The sequence below is a fragment of the Macrobrachium nipponense genome, chromosome 9 (assembly GCF_015104395.2).
Source record: "Macrobrachium nipponense isolate FS-2020 chromosome 9, ASM1510439v2, whole genome shotgun sequence".
NCBI classification, from domain to species: Eukaryota; Metazoa; Arthropoda; class Malacostraca; order Decapoda; family Palaemonidae; genus Macrobrachium; species Macrobrachium nipponense.
Window position 1 is genome coordinate 79,428,820 of NC_061110.1, and position 23,765 is coordinate 79,452,584.

A 23,765-nucleotide genomic window follows, 5' to 3' on the forward strand; every position below is an offset into this window, starting at 1 on the left:
GCTCGCTGCTTCGTCTTTCCCTATTTCAGACCTATTAGGGATGTTAGTCTTGTTGGTCTCTGGCTTGGAAAGAAGGCAGAAGAAATGCATGTGGTCATTGTCATCATCAGGGACAGAGGATCTTTAAACCTTTGAATGGTGCAAAGGCAGTTAAAACTATCGAGAACACTAATGTTTGACCTTTTTACCATGAGAATACAGGAAGTGCATGGTGTTTTGCTCTCCTGTGCCATATCAATGTTTGGCTCTGGTAGATGCTTTCCAACACCCCTGTGACAATCTGGATGATGGTTTTTCCTCCATTCAATCTAATTCTCTCAGTGATGAACTAAGTGTTGATCACAATGAGACTTAGAATGACCTTTATAGCCTCATGTTGGCCCTATGTACAGTGGTCCCCCCATATTCGCAAGGGATACGTACCAGACCCCCCTTGAATAGTCAGAATCCGCTAATGTTTGGAACCCCTATAGAAATACTAAAAACATCCTATTTTGTTAGTTGAAACTCAAGAAAAACCACTAAAGATTTTCATACTTGTTTTTTTTAATAGTTTTATCACAAAAAGTGCATTTTATGATGAAATTTATAAAAAAAACCAGGAACTTGTGGATATTTCTTATAGAAAAATACCGTGAATGCACAAATTTTCTGTGAATAATGCGGGGAAACGTTCCTGAGAGAAATCCGCGAATCTGGAGAACGCGAATACGGGGGGTCCACTGTATAGTAGTTTCCCAGTCTGCTCGTTCTTGTGGTCAAGGCACCCAAAGTTTTTCAGCCATGGCCCATTCTCCTTTGTCAGCCACATGTGCAAAAGTATCATCATTCAGTAAAACCCTCTAGTTATATGCTAAAGGTTATCCAGTGAGAAGTTTTTCTTGCAGGATCGCGCAGATGTCAGGGTACCCTTTAATATCCTCTTCTGACGTGTACTAGAGAAAGTGGACAATCTCCTGTGATGGGTGTTGTAGAAGGGGTTTCTTTCTGGTCTCTTCTGTTCAGCAGATTGCGGACTTCTTCATTCACTTCATTGAGAAAAGATCCTTTCAGTCACCTTGGTGAAAGACTGTACCAGTGCTGTAAGCCAACTCCTCAGACTGAAGGGTATGGATCTCTTTATTTCAGTGGAGATATTCATGCTCATGGGGAGCTTTTTGCAGTCCTGTTCTCCGTGAGAGCTTTGGCCTCTGGAGTGGGACTTGATGCACATCCTCCAGACCATAACCAAGATACTTTATATGAGCCTTTAGGGAAGGCCTCAGACTGTGGTTTACACTCGAGACTGTCTTCTTGCTTACCTTAGGCTTGATGGAGTGTGTTGGTGAGTTAAGTGGCCTTTTTTACATTTTACACAATATAGTATGGTTAGGAATCTCTCTTATCATGTGTTCCTGATTTTGTGGTGAAATCCCAGAACCCATCAGTTTCTGATGGAAAAGTCTTTCGGATCCTTGTTGATAGTGATCTGGACAAGATGCATTTATGTTTGGTGCAAGCTGGAAGGTAATAACATAGGAAGGACCCAACCTCTTAGTACAAAGTGTCAGCACCTCTTTGTTAATACTGGCAAACACAAAAAAATAATCTCCAGGAATACCCTTTCTTTTGGCTTTGTGCTGTAGTCTTACAAGCTTATAACTTCCAACAAAGTAGACTGTCATACAGTTTGGGTGAAAGCTCTCAAAATTATGGGTGGGGAATTTCCTTCGTGTTTTGGAGCAACTTTTTGGTAGCACTGATAATAAGGGCGTGTCTCTATCTTACTCTATCCAAGGGACATTGCCCATAAGTCCTTGAGTACCTTCTTGGAACCTATGGTGGCCGCTCAACATGTGGTGTAGTCACTCATTTCACACTGAATAGCATTTCACCTAAGGTACTGGAAAGTTTCTCTTCCTTCTTGCCTTTATTTGTAAAGTAGCAACTAGTACATATGTACTTGCTGGATTGGGTACAGGACCAGGTAAGCTACACAAACATCCATCATAGAGTTTGGCTTATAAGGTGTGTGTGTCTCTCTCTGCTATCCTTTTTAATAAGGGCCAGGTGACAATAGAGCTACAACTGGAACCCATCAATTTTACTGGTCAGATTTTAGCTGCTTTCTGACATGTGCCACCCATCACAGGACACAAACTTGGTTCTCCAAGGTTTTCGTATACGTACATGTGAGAAAAGCAGCTACACTGGAGGGCTACCACAATGGCAGCTCTTCAGGCAGTCTCCTGGCTAGACCTGTGGTCCTTCACAGTGTCTAGAGTCACTGCTTCCTTTGGGGCCATCGTCCTGGGGGAAGACTCAGCTTTTGGGAGACTGTGCCAGTCTGGGGGTAGGGCTTTTCCTACCTGGCCCACCAGATGGCTAACCTGTGGGTAAGCCTAGTTCTCAAGAGACACAACGCTGTCCTCTCTCGAGTTACAAGGTCCCTTAGCCCTGAGTCGGTACTGGCTTTACGAAATGGACCACTGCTGGGTTCCACCTCTCTTTTTAACAGAGAACATGTAGATGCTACAGTAGACAAGTGCAGGGATGACGACAAAGACCGACTTGTACATCTGGGTCTTCGCGTTCCACCGCAGTTAGACCATCAGGAGGTCAGTAGGGTATGCCCATGGACAGCCATCCCCTCAATCAGACCTGTTGCAGTATCCCAGGTCATAACGAAGGATAGCTATTGGAAAGGTATTCAAATGGAAGTGCACAGGCTATCCTTGAGTTCTGAGGGATACATTCCTGAGAGTAGGTGCCAGTGGCACTTTAAAGATGAATCACACTCATTGAAAAGGCCTGCTTCAGACTCCGTTCACTCTCCTACAGTGCTGTGCAAGAGATTCAGGGAGCCAGTGAAACCTTCATGTAGTTTTTAGGACTCTACCAGAATGTTTTTCTCTGGAACGACCTGTGCTAGAGCACCTGATGGCACCAGAGCACCCACGAGCAGCGAGCTGCCTTTAACCCCTGGGTGCCCATTAGCACCCGAACGCCCAGGGGCACCTGACTTGAGCATTTCTATGTTCGCCAGTAAATGAAACTATGTCTACGTTTAAGAATGTGCTTCGTATTGGTGCTGCAGCTATGGTTCACCCAAAGTATTCTGCAACATGCCTGACTTCGGATGCCAAATGAGTAGTGCCATCCATTCCTGCATTCACCATGGACCCATCGCTAGTGCAAGGGGGGGTGACTCAATTCAGTGTTAGTTGTTGGACATGCTTAGCCTACTCAAGAAAGAACCTGCTCCTACTCAGGAGCCTAAAGGTTCACTGCTGTCACCTGTATCGTCAAAGGCGGATGAGGAAGATAAAGTGGGGGGATCAGGACTCACCTCCCACTGCTTATGCAGCATTGTTTGAAGTACCTTTTGCATAATTTCCTTGATTTTTTTACTCTAGCTTCGGCGTTCTTTTTGTCAGACCAACCTGCACAGGACAGACTACCCAGGATGGTTATTTCTTCCTCGGCAAGGAAGGCCCTCAGTGAGCTGGATAGTTGGCTCACCAAGAAAAGGGAGCAAAGAAAGGCTTCTTTTAGCTATCCCCCCTTACATCTTCTTCGGTGTAGGTATTCGACATATGAAACCGGGGAAGCTCCTCTGGGATTGGCTGCCTCCTCCCAGGGAGACTTCTCCAGTTTCATAGATTCTTCACGTAGATTGGCTTTTATTGTAGCTGAAGTTGTTTCTCTCTTACCCTAAAACTGGGTGGGTGTAATACCTACACCTACACCAGCGCTACTGCGATTTTAAATCTGCCAGTGAGTGAATTAGTGAGCAATATAATTACTTGTTAAGTATATATAAAGTGTTATTTTATCATAAAAACGTCATTTTGTTGCATCACAGAGCAAGGCATATTATCAGTACAACTCCCGGTTGCATGTTACATTAACCCAGTTGATATGTTTTCTCTTACAACAGTAGGGAAACATGACTGCTTTTCTCATCATTCTCATGAGGTCATCTGTCCAAAGCTGTTTTGGTCCATGCAGAATTTTGTCATTTTATTTAAAACATACATTTTGTATATGGTTTCATGGCATTTATGATATTACTAATTTTTATTTGTGTTTGATATCTATTTATTATTGCAGATGGAGGTTATAACTGAGCAATGGAATCAGTTTAAAGACAGATACGAATGGGCCTTGTCAATAGCAGGTAAAGTTATTGAGGTGTTTGTTGCTCAGGTGATGTACCTATATGCATGTATAGCTGATTGCTTGATGTTAAATAAGCTTCATTTTGATGGTTATTGTACTACATTGATATTTATATCAGCTGGCTGACAGATTTGTCAAAAAATGAAATTTATTTTTTTATTTTGTTGTAAATAGTATGTTATCTGAATACTGTAAAATTCTTTTCTTGGATGAGGTACAATTACTATAAGGTTGAGATCATATTTCCCTGACTTTCAGTTTGAATGCTAAGACTGAATTTTTTCCTCTTTATGCAAATTTCTGTTCTTATGAGCATGAAACCCATTTTCATTCTTGTTAAAATTCACAAGACCTTTATCTAACAAACTACCCAAAATGGCTATCTTAGATTGTTCCTACACATTATACAAACTATCAATCCTGTACATTAGGAATTACTTTTAGTGAAGCCTTTAAACTCTTGAACAAGGTGTTTAGGCATTAACTACCATTCGGTAGGTGGGAATACCTGCCTGCCCAGATGTAAACATCCCAGTTTGCTTTCGGCCATGATACGATGCAGACCTGTTTTTAGAGCTCTTTTTCCTGACTGTCGTTAAGCTCTTTTTTCCCATAGGGATCTTTATGTTGTTTGTGTGTATATATTGTGCAGATGATATTTGTTAATATACAAGCCCATGATTTACAATAACCTTCTGTAGGCCGTCATTCCCAAGCGTGTGTCTTGGGTATGGCAGCCAAGGGCATAACAAGTTCACTCCCCTGTCTTTGGGCCTCACCACGCCCTCCTCATGTACAATGGCGTGACTGTATCCCCATTTTGACTATGCTGAGTGTTGCTCTTGACTGCCTGTGCTGTGGACGAGTTTGGAGGGAGGAAACTTTGGAGGAAGGTTGCCAAGTGTCATTAGAAAGTTTTTGCCTCCGAAGGCACCCTTAGTACCCTCCCCTGCATCCTTGTTTCTCTATCCTCGTAACCTTTCCCTTCTTACTGTCTCTACTTTGCCCTCTTCTCTTGCTTGTCAGGTGAAGAGTGGGGGTAGGCCAGACGGGCTGTCGGGCAACTTCTTTTCAGGGGCCTCCTCTTGCTTCATGGGTCAGTGTCCCTTGGAGTAGGAGGAGTCTCCCTTAACTAATCATCTTTGCTTTTTTTCTTAGGTTGACAGTGAGCTCTGTAGGGCGCAGCAGTAGATGGCTGGATATCTTACTGCATTGGATTTCCTAGTCTTCAGAAGTTTCCTTGTGGCACTCATACAGTGGTTGCTTCAAAGTGGCTCCGTCTCCGCCTGCTGTGCCTTTTGTCTTGATTGCACGTAATGCCCTGGCGTTCAGTCACTGAGCAGCTCCTGCTGTGCCTCCTGCTTCAGCTGCCCTGATGTCTCCTGTTGCTGCTGTTGACGTTCCTGTAATGCCTTTGTTACTCTTGGTGTTCCTGTTGCTGGGCTGCTTCTTTGCTTTCCTGCCTAAGCTGCCCTGTGGAAGTTAGCATTGTTGTCTTCAGCTTTATCTTTAACTTTGTCCTCTGCTGCCCCTCCCCTCTTTTTCTGAGGCTTGAGGAGGTCCCAGGAAACTGGATAGGCCCCCTATGGCCTAACAAGAGGAAGGCTGCTTCTCCCCCTAAGAAGTCCTCCTGCAGGACTTCTAAGGGGCTGCCAGTGGGATCTCTCATCAGCTCTTCCTGGCTTTGGGCTTGAGAACCGATTCACATGCCCCAGGGTTTTGTGTTTTGGGATCTGTGGGCACGCACACTTCAGTTTACGTTCCTATTGTCAGTTCTAGTGGTTCCGCCTCTAGACTGGTGCTGTGTCGGCTGCTTGTTTGAGAGTTGCCCCGAGTGCCCGAAATTTTCAGGAATCTTGAGTATTCTGAACTGGTGTCAAAGAGTTACTCTCATTGTCCCAGTTCAGGCACAGGACAAGAGAAAGGGCGGAGACATTCAGGCGTCTTGTTGCTTCCTGCCAGCAGTACCACTAAAGCTCTCCAAGTGCTCACCAGTGCTTAGTCAGGTTCCCAACCTGGTGTCTCGATCCCGAGATTTCGAACACTTGGAGAGGCGGGCAGGAGGTTCCGTTCAGAAGTCCTACGGAGCTTTTAAAGGACTACCTCTCTCCAGGGAGGCAGTGGTTCTTTTGTTTGGCTCTTCCTGCCCTAGGGGCAGGATCCCAAGGGCAGGATCTGATTTGCATTTGATTCCAGTTCTTAGAAGTCCAAGCACTCGGATTGTTTGGTATCACAAGTGCTCAGAAGTTGAGAGAAGACCACTCCCAATGATTTTTTTTTATGGGATTTGGGAGGCTCGCCGTGCATTTGAATTCCATAGAATTTTGAGTGCTTGCCAAGTTCTCGGATTCTTTGGAATTGCAAGTGCTTGGTGGTGAGCCGTCGATTGCCTAGGATTTTATGGAATCTCGGGTGCTTCCCAAACAGTTTGCTGTTTAGTCTGGTTTAGGCATGATATAAGAGAAGGTGCTGAGTCCCTCAGAGTTACAACACTACCTACCAGCGCTGCTCTAAGTGCTTTATGGGTCAGGTCCCATTCTCATATCTTGGACCTTAGGGTTTGACCACTTAAGTTGCAAACATAGAATCCCCCTTTAAGTCTTCTTCTCTGGAGGAGATTAGAGCATATCGGGAGGACAGCGCTAGTTCTTGGCAGGCAAGAACCACCCAGCCCAGCCTCCGATCATGTTCTCACGATCAGCTCAATTTGGTTAGGCTCGTTCATCTTGCTCGCCCTACCCTTCCCCTGATTACATTCGCATGATCTGTTCAACTCGGCTCTACTCGCTCACCACTCAGCCACTTGGCTCGCTTGAGTCAGTTCAGCCTGCTCAAATCAGCCAAATCAAGTTCTTGACTTTTAGCTCTCCTCAGGTAAGCGCTTTGCCATGGCATAAGGTCCCTATTTCCCCTGTGCTGCTGTCACCACCTCAGGTTGATGACTGCCCACGGTCTACCTCTCCTGCTGGTTCTTTTAGCTAGACAGGTAGGAGTGCTTTTTTTTCTTACCTGTTCTCTTAACCCTCTTGATTGTTCCAGGAGGTGCGAGAAGGACAAAGATAACTCTGACAAGTTTTCTCTTTTCAGAGTTAGGCTACAAGGATTCACATCTTGGGATAGATCCTTGTATCATCTCGTTGTACACCCGAGTAGTCAAGGAGGGTTTCTTGGGGTCTGTTGAGATTCTCCCTTCAAGGAGAGAAGATCAAGAGTATTGCACCCCAGAAGCCCTTGAGGGTTGTTGTCTTCAAGATGTGAACGCCCACAATTTTCATTTAGCGAGATCTTTGTGCTGATTTGTCAGCACAATGATCTCAGGGACAGGGCTGCAACATCCCCTGTAAACAATCTTCACAGCTCCAAGCCCTTGTAGTTTCAGGATGGACCAGGGGTTTCAGTGGGGACGCTGTGTTCCTTGATTGTGAGGCCATTCTTGATCGGATGCATACCTTTTCTCCGCACAAGTTCATTTAGTTTGAGACTCCTAATCAAGCTTTCTTCCCCTCTTCTGCCTTGTCAGAATGAATCTTCCTGCCTCTGAGGGGTCTTATTCCAACTGCAAGTTGTCCTGACTCTGCTTCGTTCTGACTAGTGTCTCTTGCTGCTTCTCCTTACCACAAAGGATATTCCCTCTTGCTACAAGAGACAGCGAGCCTGGAGGACACTGTTATGGCATCCTTCCAAGCAGTCTCCTATGAGATCTGTGATCCTTTACTTTTTTAAGGCTTTGCCTCTTCGGATGCGTTCATTGTTGGAAGAGAGACTGCCTCCTGGAGACTGTCCCAATGGGGATGTGGGTCTTGCTACCCAGCACCAGACAGCAACCTCTGGGCAACTGGACATTGTCCTCATTCAGATCTCCAATTTTGTAAGTCCCGAGTCTTCTCGACCCTTAGGAACAGACCTTTACTCGGGTCTGCTTCTCTTTCAGAAAGTTGGTAGATACTGTGGTAGTCAAGGAACATGCCAGGGCAACTGCCTTGCCCTTGGGGTCAGACTAGCCCTTCCTTGGCTCCTAAGAAGTCTCAGTCTTCGAAGGGCGATTGCAGAAACACCCAGCCTTCTTTCTCTTTTGGGAAAGTGCGCATACGTGTCTCTTTCAACCCTCCTTCCAATCGAGAAGAACTCAGAAGGAAGGCTATAAAGAGAGAATGCTAGTTCAGGCTTTCTCCTACTGCTGATGCCTTGATGAAGGAATGCCTGTCGAGTCTCTGGACTAGACAGCGACAAAACCGAAACCTGGTAGTGGATATCCTTCAGGAGAAGCATCTGCTTCCTTCCAGGTCTTAACCATCTTCCATCGAAATTCCGTTCCGTCTTCACTCCTGTGTTCCCATTTTGGGAGCAGTTAACTCCGCTAGATCTAGTTGTCTCCGGTGTCCTGTCGACACTGCAGAAGCCTCCCCTTGGTATGGCTTTGCCTTTGTTCTCTTCAGTGGAGAACGAAGGAGGTCTGCTTCCAGTCCATAATTTGTTTCTCTCTCGGAGGATGAGGGAGGATTTAGGCTTGTGCTCGATCAACAGGAACCTTTGAATATGCCTGCATATTCTCCTTGCGACACGCCTCTATTCTCAGATGCACCAACTGAGGAATAGGTGCATACCTGTAAGACTGTTGTCTTTGAGGTGTGTGACCGAGACAATAAGTACCTTCTCATTAACATCCTGGAACTCAAGGCAGCCTTTCTGGCCTTCTAAGAGTTTTAGCATTGGGTTTTTGAGACACTCAGTGGTGTTGTTGAGCAACAGCACCACAGTATTGGCATATGTCAGGAAACAAGAGTCTCGTCTCCCTCCTGTTGTTTGGGTCGACATTCCAGGTGCTTGAATGTAACTGTAGTGCACTCGATAGTTCTGTCAACCAGATACATTTCTGAGTTGGGATGCATTGGCAAGCAAGCTCGGCCTCTGGATTCAAGTGATTGGGGCAAAGTGCTCCCTTCACTCATTCTTTTATGGAAAGGTTGCTCGACTTGAGGGTTCCCTATCATCTTTCTGCTTGCTGCCCAGCACAACAGAAGTTTGTAGGTCTTCTGCTTCATCATACCTGACCAATGGGCCGCTACAGTGATGTATGCTGACTTTATGGGACAAGCTCGATGTCTTCGTCTTCCCTCAGCATTTATCTAATTTGCAAGGTGTTCAACAAGCATTGTTCACACTGAATTTGAATATGCCTTTCACCCAACCTGCCAGCTCTGGTTCCGAGGCATCGGGAAGAGTTCCTCTCTGACCCAATCTTTGGTGGCAGTGACTTGTGAAGCAGTTCCTCCTGTAGTACATTTCATGGGTTTTCACAGCTAGAAACTATCTATCCAGCTTCCCTTGCAATCATAGGCTTTCTCGCCAAGCAGCAGTGGAGATAGCTGGATATCTCAGTCTTATGCAGCAGTATTCCAGGGATTGGAGCCATCTTCACTGGTTGGTGTCATTGACAGGACATTTTCTCTGGTCAGAGCTGCTCTCCAGCAGATTTCACACTTCCTTGTCTTCTTTTGCTGATAGTTGCTTCTCGCTGATTCAGTTGTGAAAGATGTTGGTCCACATTCAGCCTAGTCTTTCACCTAGAAGTAGCCATTTTTTTCCCTCAGTCAGGATTTAGCTACAGGTGAGAAACTTCAATCAATCTTACATCTCAGGGGTCTACTGTAGTGAATTTGGATTCAAGATGAAACATCATCTTATCACACTTCCCTTTGCAGAGAACTGAAAAAGTGTAAGGGAAAGAATGTAGTAAAGAGGGAAATAGTGTTAAATGTTTGGAAGAGTAGACTATCTTGATAGTCAAGTACTGTGCTCCGAGCGCCTAGGAGTGCTCACCAGCTCCCGAGCTACTAGCTCTCCTGGCACCCAGTTTGCCTGGTGCCAACTACAACCTGGCACCAGCTCCCGATCGTTTGGCACCAACTCTTCATGCATTCATTTTTTCTCCTGATACTAGCCCATTTTTTATCCACTTGCTCCCATGCCTTTGCCAGCCTTGTGTCTAGGTTAATGGAAATAACAGTGAAGTGTTGTGCAGTGGCGGAGGTTATTATCTGGCCCTCTTTTGAACCCTTACATCCCTCTTCTCTGAAAAACCTTACATCCCTCTGAAAAACCTTACCTGGAAGACTATCTTCTTGGTGACTTCAGCTTCTGCTAAAACACATTAGTGAGATCCAAGCTATCATTTTAGTGTATGTTTTCATGAGATCTGGTTTGCTCATTTAACCTTGGATTTTCAGCCAACGAGCACCCATCCAAGATCTGGATCTGTTCTCTCTCCCCTAATAACTTATGGACATCCTGGTTCTGAGGAAGAATAGAGAGCTCTGTCCAGGCATAGCTTTCAGGTATTACCTGAGGAGGACCCGAAGCTCAGAGGGTCATCATTAACCTATGGTGGTCTGGCAAGAACCTGTCTTGCCCTCTGACTAAGAACTCAGTTGTCCTTCATCCTAAATGGACTTTTTCCTAAGACACTTTTAGATTCAGGAGAGCTTTTTGCCCACTTTTAAGTGAAAGCTAGGGATGTCAGAGGGGCTTCTACCTCAAGATTTCAGGCACAAAAATGCTTATTTTGATAGTTCAGACAAAAACAAACCCTCCAAAAATGTGCATACGTACTTGAGTATTTTTTATAGTTTTATCACAAAGGGCACAGTTAGTCATGGAAATAATATGAAAATACAGTACAGGCAGTCCCCGGTTATTAGCGGCCTCTGTTAATGGCAATCCGGTTTTATGGCGTTTGTCTTCCGCCAAGAAATCGCCGATTTTTGGCGCCATGATGTGTTGATGTCCGGTTATTGGCACTGATGAAACAGTTATGGCGCCGATACCTAACAGAGGTGCCATTAACTGGTTTTTGGCACTAAAATCCGGTTATCGGTGCCATAAATCCCCAAGTTTCAGTTTATGGCAATTTTCACTTATCATGTAGCCCGTTTGAACGGAATCCCCGCTGATAACCTGTTGTGGCACCATAAATCGTGGATTTTATAGTACTAGACAGGCGTCATCAAACCGGATCGCCAGTAGCCGAGTCCGCCAATAACTGGGGCTCCCTGTATTTAACTTTCTCGTCTAGGTCTTCTGACTGCATTAGCAGGTGTTTTTTCAGCAATATTAGTTGGTTATGAACCCTTACGTCTCTGGTTTTGGGATTGGACAAGAGAGACTTAACAAGTTTAGAGGATCCAAGGAATATAGGATGTTTCTAGTATGTAGTACATACCTTGGTGGCTGTAGGAAGATTGATTTTGGGTTCTGTTGCCTTTGTTGTATATCTTCCTAGAACTCATTCTTTTATGAAGTTCTAAAACTTCCACATGTTAAAGTTTTCTAAGCTTCCACGTGATTTTGATTTTCACGTTGACACCATAACAATGTGTGCTAGGGTGAGGTTTGTTTGGTGTGGACTGAGGATCTATCCTCAAGTTTGCATGAGGTTCAACTACTAAAGTTTTTAGAGACATTGGTTACTTTCTCTCTTCTGGAGTTGGGCTGGAGGTACTTCCTGATGATACACTTCTATAGGCAACTTCATTAAGTTCTTAGTTTCTTAGTTACTCTAAATGCTGTCAGTTCAAGCTATTAGAGGTTTTAGTTATTTGTGTTTCTATGTTTTAGGTGGCACTCTACTAGACATTACATTGTTTACAACCTAGACCCCAGGTCTTCATAACTTTTTGGAACCTTGATGGTTGAAATTTTGCCTTCAAAGCTGTTTGGGTCTTTAGTAAAAACCTCTTGAACCAATTAAACCCTCTCTTGGTAGCTATAGGACCTGTGAAATGGAAAGAGATATCCAAGTGTTGCGGAGTGCTGGCTTTTGCAGTGACGATATTAGTCTTTTGTTCCTGACCTAGGTTGAGAACAAAAATATCTATTTTGAGGCATTTCCCTTCTCTGGATTACTAAATGCAGACTGGACCTTACTCAAAGGTAACGAGTTTGACACTTTTATGCCATATAAAGGCAATTAGAGTGTACTGAAGTAATTATTCATTATATGAAAATTTTAGCTGGTGTCCTGTACTCAGCCACTGAAATAAGTGATAGCAATAGAAGTGGCTGAACTTTCAGAGGTTGGTTGTGGACAGTGGGCTGTAGGCATCCCCTGTTATGGATGTGTTTGAGACTAAAGGGGAGTCGTCGTTTTGCAATTTTTTGTTCATGAGTGCAAGGTCCTCTAGCATGAGTAGGGACACCAAACTGTTCCCTGGTTAGGTCTAGACTGTAATGCCTTTCCTACTTTTGTTAGGTTTCAGTAAATCATCAGTGTATTAGGGCAACTTAGTAAGTTGTCTCTTGGTATTGATTATGTACGTACTATTTATTATTAGTGCAAAGAGCGAATCAGTTAATTGATTCAGCCAACACCAGTGGTCAGGGTGCAAGTCATGGTCCCACATTAAGGAGTTTTTTCCAACACTGATACCCCCATAAGCAGGCTAGGTTTCTGTTGTTTCTCATGCATGAGAAAACTTCTTGGTAGCAGCCTTTAAGGCTAAAGGCACATGTTGTCTTTTGCTAGCTAAAGGCACATGTTGTCTTTCGCTAGCTAAAGGCACATGTTGTCTTTCGTTATAGGCTTCTTTAAGTACAAAAACACCTAGATGTTTTTCAAGATGTTAAGGTGGAGTTTCCCAGGTCTCTGCTATATACTTTACCTTGGAACCTGTATGCAGTTCTTCAGTTTGTTATTTTGTTGCCCTTTGAACTGTTAGAACAGCTCCTTTTAAAAATGTTTTCATAGAAACTTCACAGTAGTCTTATACACAGCTAAAGAGTGGGATAGCCACAATCTTAGTCAGATAAGGTAAGCTTGTTAGGCCGGGTATTCAACCACAGGTTTACTTGTCAGTTCATCGAAACTGACATTAAAACATATGTGTGGATGATAGTTTGTGGGTGGAGTCGGTCTACTCACCAGAACTGATGAACTGATGAAATTACCTAAAGTTCTTTCGACTGACTGACTGATTATTGCATGTGTGGATGGGTAACCAACGATTTTAGGACAGTTTGCCGCTGGATTTTGCCTGGGAAGGATCTCCACCTCTTGAACCAGAATGTGAATAAACTATGTATAAGCCTAATTAATTTCATTGTTAGACCCTGCAGCGCTATTTGTAGACCGTTGTGAGTCCAAATCATATAATAAATAAAAAATATTTCCATGTGATAAATACAGTTTGGTATAGGCTTAGGCTTCATATATAACTGAACAACCCCTAGGTCTAATTCAGTCTTATTCATTAATATTGTATGAGAATAGAAATCTCTCTATAATAGGCAATATTTAGATCGCACTCTGTTACCTTTTTGCTTCTCTCCTATTTTTAAACAAATTGCCACAGCAGCTAGTCTCTGTAGCTCCAACTCATTATCACCCAGCGGAGTTTCCATCGCTGCCATATAGTGTTGCCACGATGAGGGCTAAGCGAGAAATGAGAGTAGTGACCTTGATTTGACTGCCCAACTGACAGTTCTACTCTTTACGTGTGGACGCTCATCTGTCGAACGGTTGTGGGTGGACTGAAAGGTAAACCTGTGCATGAATACCCGGCCTTACAGACAAGGCAATTAATTTTGTCTTATTTTGGGCTAAGTACAAGTTTCGGTTAGACCCTTACCTACAATAATATCTTTACCTAGCTTGGAGTTACTAGGGCTTGAGGAACTTCACCCCCTTGGGGGTTCAATACTGATTTTAAGAATTGTTGATTATTGTGCTAAAAGGTTCATTTAAAAAATGTCAGTGCTCTCCATCATATAAATTATTCTCCCTACCTCCCCACATTCAAACTGGACAGAAGCAGACTGATCAGCTATGAGTGTTTGTACCTATCGGTTCCCTGGTCTTGGGGGTGGGGGAAGTAAATGGATAGAAGACGGATGTTCATAGAAAATCGAGCGTTCTCATTTTTTGTTATAATCTCTTGATCTACCAATGGCACGGAAGCCAAAGCACTATGATGGAGAGGTACTTATTTAAAAAATAAATCTTAAGTACAGGAAGTGCCCTGTTATATGCGGAGGTTCTGTTCCGATGGCATGACAATAACCGAAAATCGCTGATAATGGAAAATTGATTTTCAGTGCTTATCGGATCCAGCAAGTAGAAATTGGGGCATACCGGCACCGAAAATAGCCAATTTTCGTCATTATACAAGCCCCATAAAATGTATATATGTCTATTTTCTTTTACAGCAAAATTTATTTTAGTATCAAATCAGAATTTACATCAAATGTCCTACTTCTAACCTCACTTGTTGCATGTAGTTATGACATAGACTACACAAAAGTTAGGTTCTTTCCTACCTGGAACCTAAAATCCAATGGCACCGGCCCCATGCCAACCATCCAGCCAGCTGGCAGTCTTCTTTAGATTCAAGAATGATGTGTCCAAGTTTCTTAAAGAGTATGAATGTAGGCTAATGTAAATGATGGGTTTGTATAGTAAAAATTAGTCATTTTGAAACAAAGTATTAATTTACTACATTTTTTGCAGATGGAAGAGTCAAAGATTGGCCGCTTATGCATTCTCCAATTCCTACCTTGGCTCTTGCTGCAGCTTACTTGACTATGGTTGTTTTTGGACCAAAGATCATGGCTCCCTACAAGCCATTTACTCTTAGGGTTCCACTTATCATCTATAATTTGTCTGTAATGTTGCTCAATCTTTATATTGGTGTAGAGGTAAGAATGAATAATTTTTCAATTGTAATGCTCAGGTTGTGACTTATACTGTAATTGTGTACATATAGAGTACAATATAATCTTTTCATATGTATATATATATATTTGGAGAGTTTTCCTAAGAGGATACAAACCTTATCTTTTATGTGGATATACCTGAGGTGTGAAAGCTGGTTTGGTTAGTGAAACTTGGTTACAAGTAGTTAACTAGCAGGTGCATTTGGGTTGAGGGACCTACCCACTAACTCCACTATCTTTCACATTTTCCTTGGCCACCTGCTGTCTATGTAGCCCTGCTGGGCTGTGGGAACAGTTGCAATTTCAACTACTTTTGGTATTCTTTTGCTGTTTTACTGATTATTGTAAGAATGATAGTTTCTGACTCTTTGCCTATAGTAAAGAATGGTAGCAAAGTGTAGATGCTCTGGGTACAGCCATGCTTGTGGAAAGTTTATGTCACCCTTGAACATTGACCCTCATTTTGTTTGATCTTTCCATATAAGAGAGGAGTGCACACCATCTTTCAGCTCTATAGAAACGTCTTTCTTGATCACCTACTTTGTCGAGGAAGATGTCAGAGAAGGACCTGCCCATGTCTTCTGAGGGATGACACACTGCCATTTCCTCCTTTAGGCTTTCAACAAAATCTCTTACTGTGACCACTACTTTTGTGGCGCTACTTTTGGGAGCATACTGGAGGAAACAGACTTTTTTCTATAGATCATAGAATGCCCTTTCATGTAGTTGATCTTTGAAGCTGTTTACATGCCTCTGATATGTCTGTTGAGTTACTGAACCACAGGGGATGCCACGACCTGGTTCCTACAGATGGTTGTGACAAGCATTCCCTTGGAACACTTCTGTGCAGAAGAAATTTTCCTCTTGGATTTGATCACCATGGCTTTTTCTAGGCATCATCGTAACTGAACATGATGGGCAACTTTGCATTCTCTGTGTTTTCTGAGGTGGACAGGACAAAGTTCTAAATGCATCTGATGTCAAATGGGACTATGACCTTCCTTTTGCATCAGTCTGAAAACTTGTTGGTAAACTTTATCTAGAAGTACTGTTATTCCATTTGTATGTGCTTATTAAGATGGGTTTGGCCAAAGAATACTCTCTCTCTATGGAATAGGCTGGTGATAGTCCTTTCTTGCTTTTTACCAAGAGCAAGGTTATGGAGAAGTAATGATAGTAGTTTATATTTGACAACGTCTCCAAGGGTTGAGAGAGAGAGAGAGAGACCTTACCTTACAGACCTTACAGTTCGTTCGGGTTGCCCCAGGTCCCTCAGTGTGAGGCGCCTCTAATGTCTACCAGAGAGTTGCTAGTACATCTTCCGGTATATTTTGCATCTTCCAATCTTGGATGGTCTGGGATGCAGTTTAGATATTTGTCGAGCTTATTCTTAAACACATCTACGCTCACTCCTGATATATTCCTCAGATGAGCTGGCAACGCATTGAATAGACGCTGCATTATCGATGCTGGTGCGTAGTGGATTAATGTCCTGTGTGCTTTCCTTATTTTTCCTGGTATAGTTTTGGGCACTATTAATCTACCTCTGCTTGCTCTTTCTGATATTTTTAGTTCCATGATATTTTCTGTTATTCCTTCTATCTGTTTCCATGCCTGAATTATCATGTAGCGTTCTCTTCTCCTTTCTAGACTATATAATTTTAAGGATTGTAGTCTTTCCCAGTAGTCTAGGTCCTTAACTTCTTCTATTCTAGCTGTAAAGGACCTTTGTACACTCTCTATTTGTGCAATATCCTTTTGATAGTGTGGGTACCATATCATATTGCAATATTCAAGTGGACTACGAACATATGTTTTATAAAGCATAATCATGTGTTCAGCTTTTCTTGTTTTGAAGTGCCGTAACAACATTCCCATTTTTGCTTTACATTTTGCCAACAGAATTGCTATTTGATCATTGCATAACATGTTCCTATTCATCATCACACCAAGGTCTTTAACTGCTTCCTTATTTGTGATTGTCTCATTATTAGGTCCCCTATATGCATATAGCTTTCCTTCTCTGTCTCCATAATTTATTGATTCAAATTTATCAGAGTTAAATACCATCCTATTTACCTCTGCCCAATCATATACTTTGTTAAGGTCTCTTTGTAGAGGCGTTCCTATCTTCATCACAAGTTAATTTCTCTACTTATTCTTGTGTCATCAGCGAAACTACTCACTACCGAATCCTTAACATTACTGTCTATGTCTTCAATCATAATAACAAACAATATTGCAGCTAGCACCGTACCTTGTGGCACACCGGATATTACCTTGGTTTCATCCGATTTCTCATCGTTTGCAATAACTATCTGTTTTCTGTTGTGTAAAAATTCTTTTAACCATCTTCCTACTTTATCTATGATATTGTGTTTTCTAATTTTCTTTGCTAATATATTATGGTCTACTTTGTCAAAAGCTTTTGCAAAGTCTAGATAAACCACATCTGTTTCATTTCCGCTTTTCATATTTTTGAATATGTTCTCACGGTGGACTAACAGTTGGGTTTGTGTACTTTTTCCGGGTACGAAACCGTGTTGTCCTATATTAAACAAATTATTTTTTATTAAATGTTTCATAATATTTTTCTTCATTACCCTTTCATACACTTTCATAATATGTGATGTTAGACTCACAGGCCTATAATTACTTGCCTCTAGTCTTGATCCACTTTTGAAAGTAGGGGTGATATATGCTAATTTGTGCTCATCATAAATCTTGCCTGTATCTACACTTTGTCTTAATAATATTGCAAGTGGCTTTGCGATAGAATGAACTACTTTCTTTAACAAAATAGCAGGGACTCCATCCGGCCCTGCAGCAGCTCCATTTTTAATTTCATTAATTGCCTGCACAATATCAGCTTCATTAATTTCTATGTCAGCTAAATATTCACTATTTTCTTCCCTTACTTCTATATCATTATCTTCATTATCTATTCTAGGGGTGAATTCTCTCTTATATCGTTCTGCCAGTATGTTGCAAATTTCCTTTTTTTCATTCGTTAATCTCCCTTCAATTCTCAGAGGGCCTATTTCTATTCTTCTTTTATTCATCTTCTTCGCATATGAGTATAATAGTTTGGGGTTTTGCTTGATATTTAATAAGAGAGAGAGAGAGAGAGAGAGAGAGAGAGAGAGAGGAGACGAGAGAGAGAGAGAGATGAGAGGAGAGAGAGAGAGATGGGAGTGGAAGAATAAATGGAAGTGGTTAAAGAGAGATTGGTGGAAGAATAAATGGGAGTGATTAAAGAGATTGGTGGAAGAATAAATGGGAGTGGTTAAATGGCGGTCGGAAGCGTGTGTCTGTTGTGGTGCTCTGTTGTGTAGATCGGTGGCGGGAGTTTGTTACGAGAGTCGTAAGCAGTAAGGCGTCTGTTGAAGGCATAGTGTTGGTTTTGGCAGCAGTTATCCATTGGTGGTTTGTTGGTTTTGTGTTATTTGATTGATTTTGGTGTTGTAAAGCTGTTTTTGTTCATGCAACTTACCTGTCAGATATATATATAGCTGATAATTTCCGACGACCGACAGAATTTAAAACTTACGACACACGTAGTGGGAGTCAGGTGGTTAGTACCCATTCCCGCCGCTGGGAGGCGGGTATCAGGAACCATTCCCATTTTCTATTCATAATTTTTCTGTCGCCGGTGTTGTGAACATCTGTTTACAGCACCTCCGTCTGGATTTGGAAACTTTTTGCTACTTGAGTATCCCTTTTGGTTCTTTTGGATTAATTGACTTGGATCGGTGGCTAGGCACACGTTATTAGTGGATTGATTTGATTTTGGTTTGGATTTCTCTTGGATAATATGTCAGGGTCTAGTACAGCTAGCGCTAGATTTTGCTCTAGGACTGATAGTAGAGGTAGGCTACTGAAAGCTTCAGTAGACCCACATACGGTATGTAAGAGTTGCAGGGAGCATGAATGTGTGTATGAAAGCCGTTGCAAGGAGTGCGAAAGATTAACAGATTCTGAGTGGAAGGCGTATGATACCTATCTTAGGAAACTTGAAAAGGATAGGTTAAGGAGGTCTTCCTCCAGGAGTGTTTCAGGTGTGCAAGAAATTAATGTTTCTCCTGTTAACCCTCCTCCTGTTAATGCTCCTAACCCTGTAGTGTTGCCTCCGGGCCCTGAAGCAGTGTCAGTAGAGAGTAATACTTTGTCCTTAACAATTTTGGGAAGTCGATTCGAAAATTTAGAATCGAAAGTGTTGGCTTTCTTGGAGAGCAAAAGTGATGTGGCAGAAGTGCAGTGATACCCCTTGTGTAGTGGAGGGTGCGTCAGATCGGCCTCGTTTCGCCTCTAGGCCTGGACCTCTGCTTGACTCCCAGGACCTGGGGAAGGAGCATGTCGAAAGCCGAAGGAGGGTTACAAGGAACCCCCACCGATCTGGCGTGCCTTCGGCAGTTACTGATGAAAATCCCCAGACTGCCAGGGAGCGTGCGCGTGCACGTCTCCTCAAGGAGTGTTTTCATACAATCAACTTACCTGTCAGATATATACATAGCTAAGACTCCGTCGTCCCGACAGAAATTCAAATTTCGCGCCACTCGCTACAGGTAGGTCAGGTGATCTACCGGCCTGCCCTGGGCGGCAGGACTAGGAACCATCCCCGTTTTCTATCATATTTTCTCTGTCGCCGGTGGTATCAACATTGTTGCTATTACCTCCTGACTTAGATTCTTATTTCATCCTTTGATCATCGTTTATCGGCTTTTTGGTGACGTATCTGGATCGTGTTTTTGGCATTCGCTACTGTGGACTGTTTTTGGAATTGCTTTTTGGATTTTTCTCAGTATGTCTGATTCAAATGAGAGTGTGAGAATGTGTGTGAATGTAGGCTGCAGGGTGAGGATACCGAAAGCTTCGGTTGATCCTCACACTGTATGTCGTAAATGTAAATGTAGGGGGTTTCAGTGTTCGGCTAATAATACTTGTCATGAATGCGAGGGATTAAATGCAGAAGAGTGGAAGACTTTAACTTCTTATTTGAAGAAGTTAGAGAGGGATAGGGTTAGACGTCTGAAAGGTGTGAGTTCAAGGCCTATTGAGCCTTTTACTGATAATTATTCTAATCCTAATGATTTAGATTCTCCCTATGTGTCTAATTCACAAAGTGTACTTTCGGAATCGGCCTCGGAAATCGCCGATCTGAAAGCTACTATTCGAGACATGAAGTCCAAAATGGCGGACTTACAAGGTAAGGCTAGTGAAAGTGAGCATTACAGTGAAGTGAGTTCTCCCAGTGTTGTGGAGGGGGCGTTTGATCGTCCCTGCGACGCTCCCAGGCCTAGACCTCTTCCAAGCTCCCATGCCCAGAGGAAGAAAGTCGAAAGCCTTAAGGAGGTCGTGGGGAATCCCCAACGGTCAGACGTCCCTTCAGCAAGCTCTGTTTCGTGGCAGGCTGCTCAAGGGCGCTTTAGAAAAAGCGTCCTTCGTGAGTGTTTCTCATCCTCTCCCTCTCCCTCACCTAAACGAGGGTGGAAGGAGTCGGATTTATCGAGGCCTCTGAAACGTCATTTGAAAGAACCCGAAATTGATTCGAGCCCAGAGCGTTTCTCAGATGACGCTCCCTCTTCTATTAAGAAGGCGAAGTGGCGTCAGCGTCACCCGACGAGGACGCAGAAGTACCCTTTCTTTCCTACTTCTCCCCCGATTGATGACGAAAGGCGTCATGCAGTTGACGTGGGAGAAGCTTCAAGGAAGATTATTATGGCAGTACAAGAACAACTGGCCTCTCTGGTGGGAGTTTTAGCGCTCGTAGGAAGGACGTTGCGCTTCCAATCAAGAAGTCTCGTCCTCTCTCCCCTGCTAAGCGAGAAGCGTCATGCAGACGTGAAGCTTCTAAACATATTACAGAAGCTTCGGGTTCGAGAGCGAGATCGGTAGCTCAAAGAAAAATACGTAACGCCAGAGAGACGTGAGACGTCTTTTAGACATGAAGCGTCTTTGAAAGCTGTTGGTAGACGTGAAGCTCCAACCAATATTTTGGCGCCAGTTAGGACGCCTTTTGAGAGCGGAGCGTCTTCCAGGCGCGAGGCGTCATCCGGACGTCAGCAGCCAAGTAAGCGGGAGGCGTCAGCCAGGACGCTTGGCGGACGAGAAGCGTCATCCAAGCGGGAAGCGTCTTCTATTTATGGAGAGAAGCCTGAGCTTTTGGCGCCTTCCAGGGCTATTAAAGCGGGGAAGAGGAAGGAATATCATTCCTTAGCCCCTCTCCTATTAGGAGTTTGTCTCCTCCAGAGGAAGAACGTACAGAGTTGGGAGCGGAGACTCATTTAGATCCCGAGTTGGAAGTAAACTCGGACGAAGAATATCAAGGAAGAGAAGGACTGTCGAACTATAAAGTTTTGACTGCCTTGCTTCTAGAGGAGTATGGAGACGAATTGACTCCTGCCGCTCCTCCTTCTCCGCGCTCTCTGTTTTCGAGTGCTAAGACGAAGAAGTCTTCGTCTTTTCTCAAAATGAAGCCCACCATTTCAATGAAGAGGGCTCTACATTCCTTAGACTCTTGGATGAAGTCTAAGAAGGACTTAGTAAGAACGGTCTTCTGCATGCCTCCAGCGAGACTAGCTGGTAAAAAGAGGCATTTGGTATCAGACGGGAGAGAATATGGGTATTGCTCTTCCGTCTACGTCAGAAGCAGACTTTTCGACCTTAGTTGACGCTTCACGTCGACAAGGTCTCAACTCGGCACGGATTACATGGGGCATTTCTGAACTGGACCATCTCCTCAAGGGACTCTTTCATGTATTGGAAGTTTTCAACTTCTTAGATTGGTCCCTTGGGGTGATGTCCAAGAAAGCCCATGATTCTGAAGGAATCGAACCGGAAGCCCTTTTGTGCATATTGTCTTGTATAGACAAAGCGGTGCAGGATGGCTCGTTTGAAATCTCCTCTTTGTTTGGAGCAGGTCTTCTAAAAAAGAGGACGGTATATGGTGCCTTTTTAACCAAGGCAGTCTCCACGCTCAGAGGGCAGCGCTGCTGTATTCGCCTTTGTCTGACTTTTTGTTCCCTTCTCAGTTGGTGAAGGACATTGCTCATTCATTAACTGAGAAGGCGACTCAGGACCTTCTGACGCAGTCAGCAAGGAAGAAGAAGCCTGCTTCTACACCTGACAAGAAAGGACCGAGTACATCGGTTCAGCCCTTTCGAGGTGGCCCGACCTCCAGACCTCCCGCAAGAAGGAAGGCTCCTGAGAAGAGAGGTAGGTCTGCCTTTTGTCCCTTTAAAAAGGGAAAGTGAAGCTTCTCTCCTCCAAGCACCAGTAGGTGCCAGGCTCCTGGGATTTGTGGAGGCCTGGACACTTATAAACGCAGACGCGTCATCGTTGTCTATAATAAGGAAGGGATATCGTATCCCTTTCCTGAACACTCCTCCCCTAACGTCAATACCACGGAACTAACAGCCAAGTACAAGGATCCTATGCTGAGGGATACTCTTCGATCGAGGTGGAACAAAGTGTGGGACAAGGAGAGCGATAGAACTAGTACTGGATCAAAACTCCCCGGGGTTTTACAATCGCCTTTTTCTGGTTGCGAAAGCCTCGGGAGGCTGGAGACCAGTACTGGACGTCAGCTCTCTGAACAAATTTGTTCGGAAGGAGAAGTTCTCGATGGAGACTTCTGCTTCAGTCCTTGCGTCATTGCGACAAGGAGATTGGATGGTGTGTCTAGATCTCCAGGACGCCTACTTCCACGTCCCCGAATCCACCCTTCATCGAAGAAGTACCTCCGTTTCATGACGGGGGGAAGGATCTTTCAGTTCAGAGCCTTGTGTTTCGGCCTGTCCACAGCTCCTCAGGTCTTCACAAGCCTGATGAAGAATGTGGCGAGGTTTCTTCACCTCAAAGGAGTAAATATCTCTCTGTATCTGGACGACTGGCTCATCAGGGCCAGATCAGAGAGACAGTGCTTGGAGGACCTGACGTTAACTTTAGATCTGATCAAAGCGTTGGGATTGCTCGTGAACCTCGAGAAGTCGCAGCTGACCCCCAGACAGAACTTAGTCTATCTGGGGATTCGATGGATTCTCGGGGTTTTCGAGTATTTCCTTCGCAAGAGAGAATCGCAAAAGGTTTGCAGATAGTCTCTCTCTTCTTAAGGAAGGAACATCGTCGGCGAGGGAATGGTTGAGCCTGCTAGGGACCCTTTCCTCGCTCGAACAGTTCTTCCCGCTAGGAAGACTTCATTTACGTCCGCTTCAATTCTTCCTCAAGAAGTCTTGGAGTTGGAAAACTGGACAACTGTCGGACGTCTTTCCCATTCCAGTGGAGATAAGATCGCACCTGGAATGGTGGTTGCCCCCTCTGGAAGAGAACAAAGGGATCTCTCTAAGGACACAGAACCCAGACCTAGTGTTTGTACTCCGCTCGTCGGAGAAAGGTTGGGGAGCAACATTAGGCTCGAAGGAGGTGTCAGGCACCTGGGAACCAGCGCAGGTGACTTGGCACATAAACTGCAAAGAGCTCTTCGCCGTGCATCTGGCTTTGAAGAGTCTAGAACCTCTGGTGTCGAACAAAGTAGTGCAAGTAAACGTGGACAACACCACCGCACTTGCCTACATTCGAAAGCAGGGAGGGACTCACTCATCGTTCCTTTACGAACTGACGAGAGACCTTTTGCTTTGGACGTCTCACAGGAACATCTCCCTTCTGACAAGGTTCGTGCAGGAGTAAAAGAATGTGAGGGCGGACAGACTCAGCAGGAGGAACCAGGTCCTTCATACAGAGTGGACCCTACACGAGGAGGTGTGTCAAGATCTCTGGTCGCTGTGGGGGACACATCATGTGGATCTCTTCGCCACATTCATTTCCAAAAGGCTGGCAGTCTTTTGCTCGGTCGTGGAAGATCCAAGAGCTCTTATGGTAGACGCCTTCCTGCTAGATTG

The 23,765-nt window shown here is 44.0% G+C and overlaps 1 protein-coding gene across 6 annotated transcripts in view; it reads left to right on the top strand.

The window, feature by feature from the left end:
• LOC135218309 (very long chain fatty acid elongase 4-like) overlaps positions 1–23,765 on the top strand; it is a 123,194-nt gene that overhangs the window by 3,013 nt on the left and 96,416 nt on the right. For all 6 annotated transcript variants that reach the window (XR_010315281.1, XR_010315282.1, XM_064254529.1 and 3 more), the window contains exons 2-3: positions 4,093–4,159; positions 14,663–14,850. Coding sequence is in view for 4 of the 6 variants with exons in the window: in XM_064254529.1 (XP_064110599.1) it covers positions 4,093–4,159; positions 14,663–14,850 (255 nt within the window). In the remaining 2 variants the exon portion in view is untranslated. The remainder of the gene's footprint in view (positions 1–4,092; positions 4,160–14,662; positions 14,851–23,765) is intronic.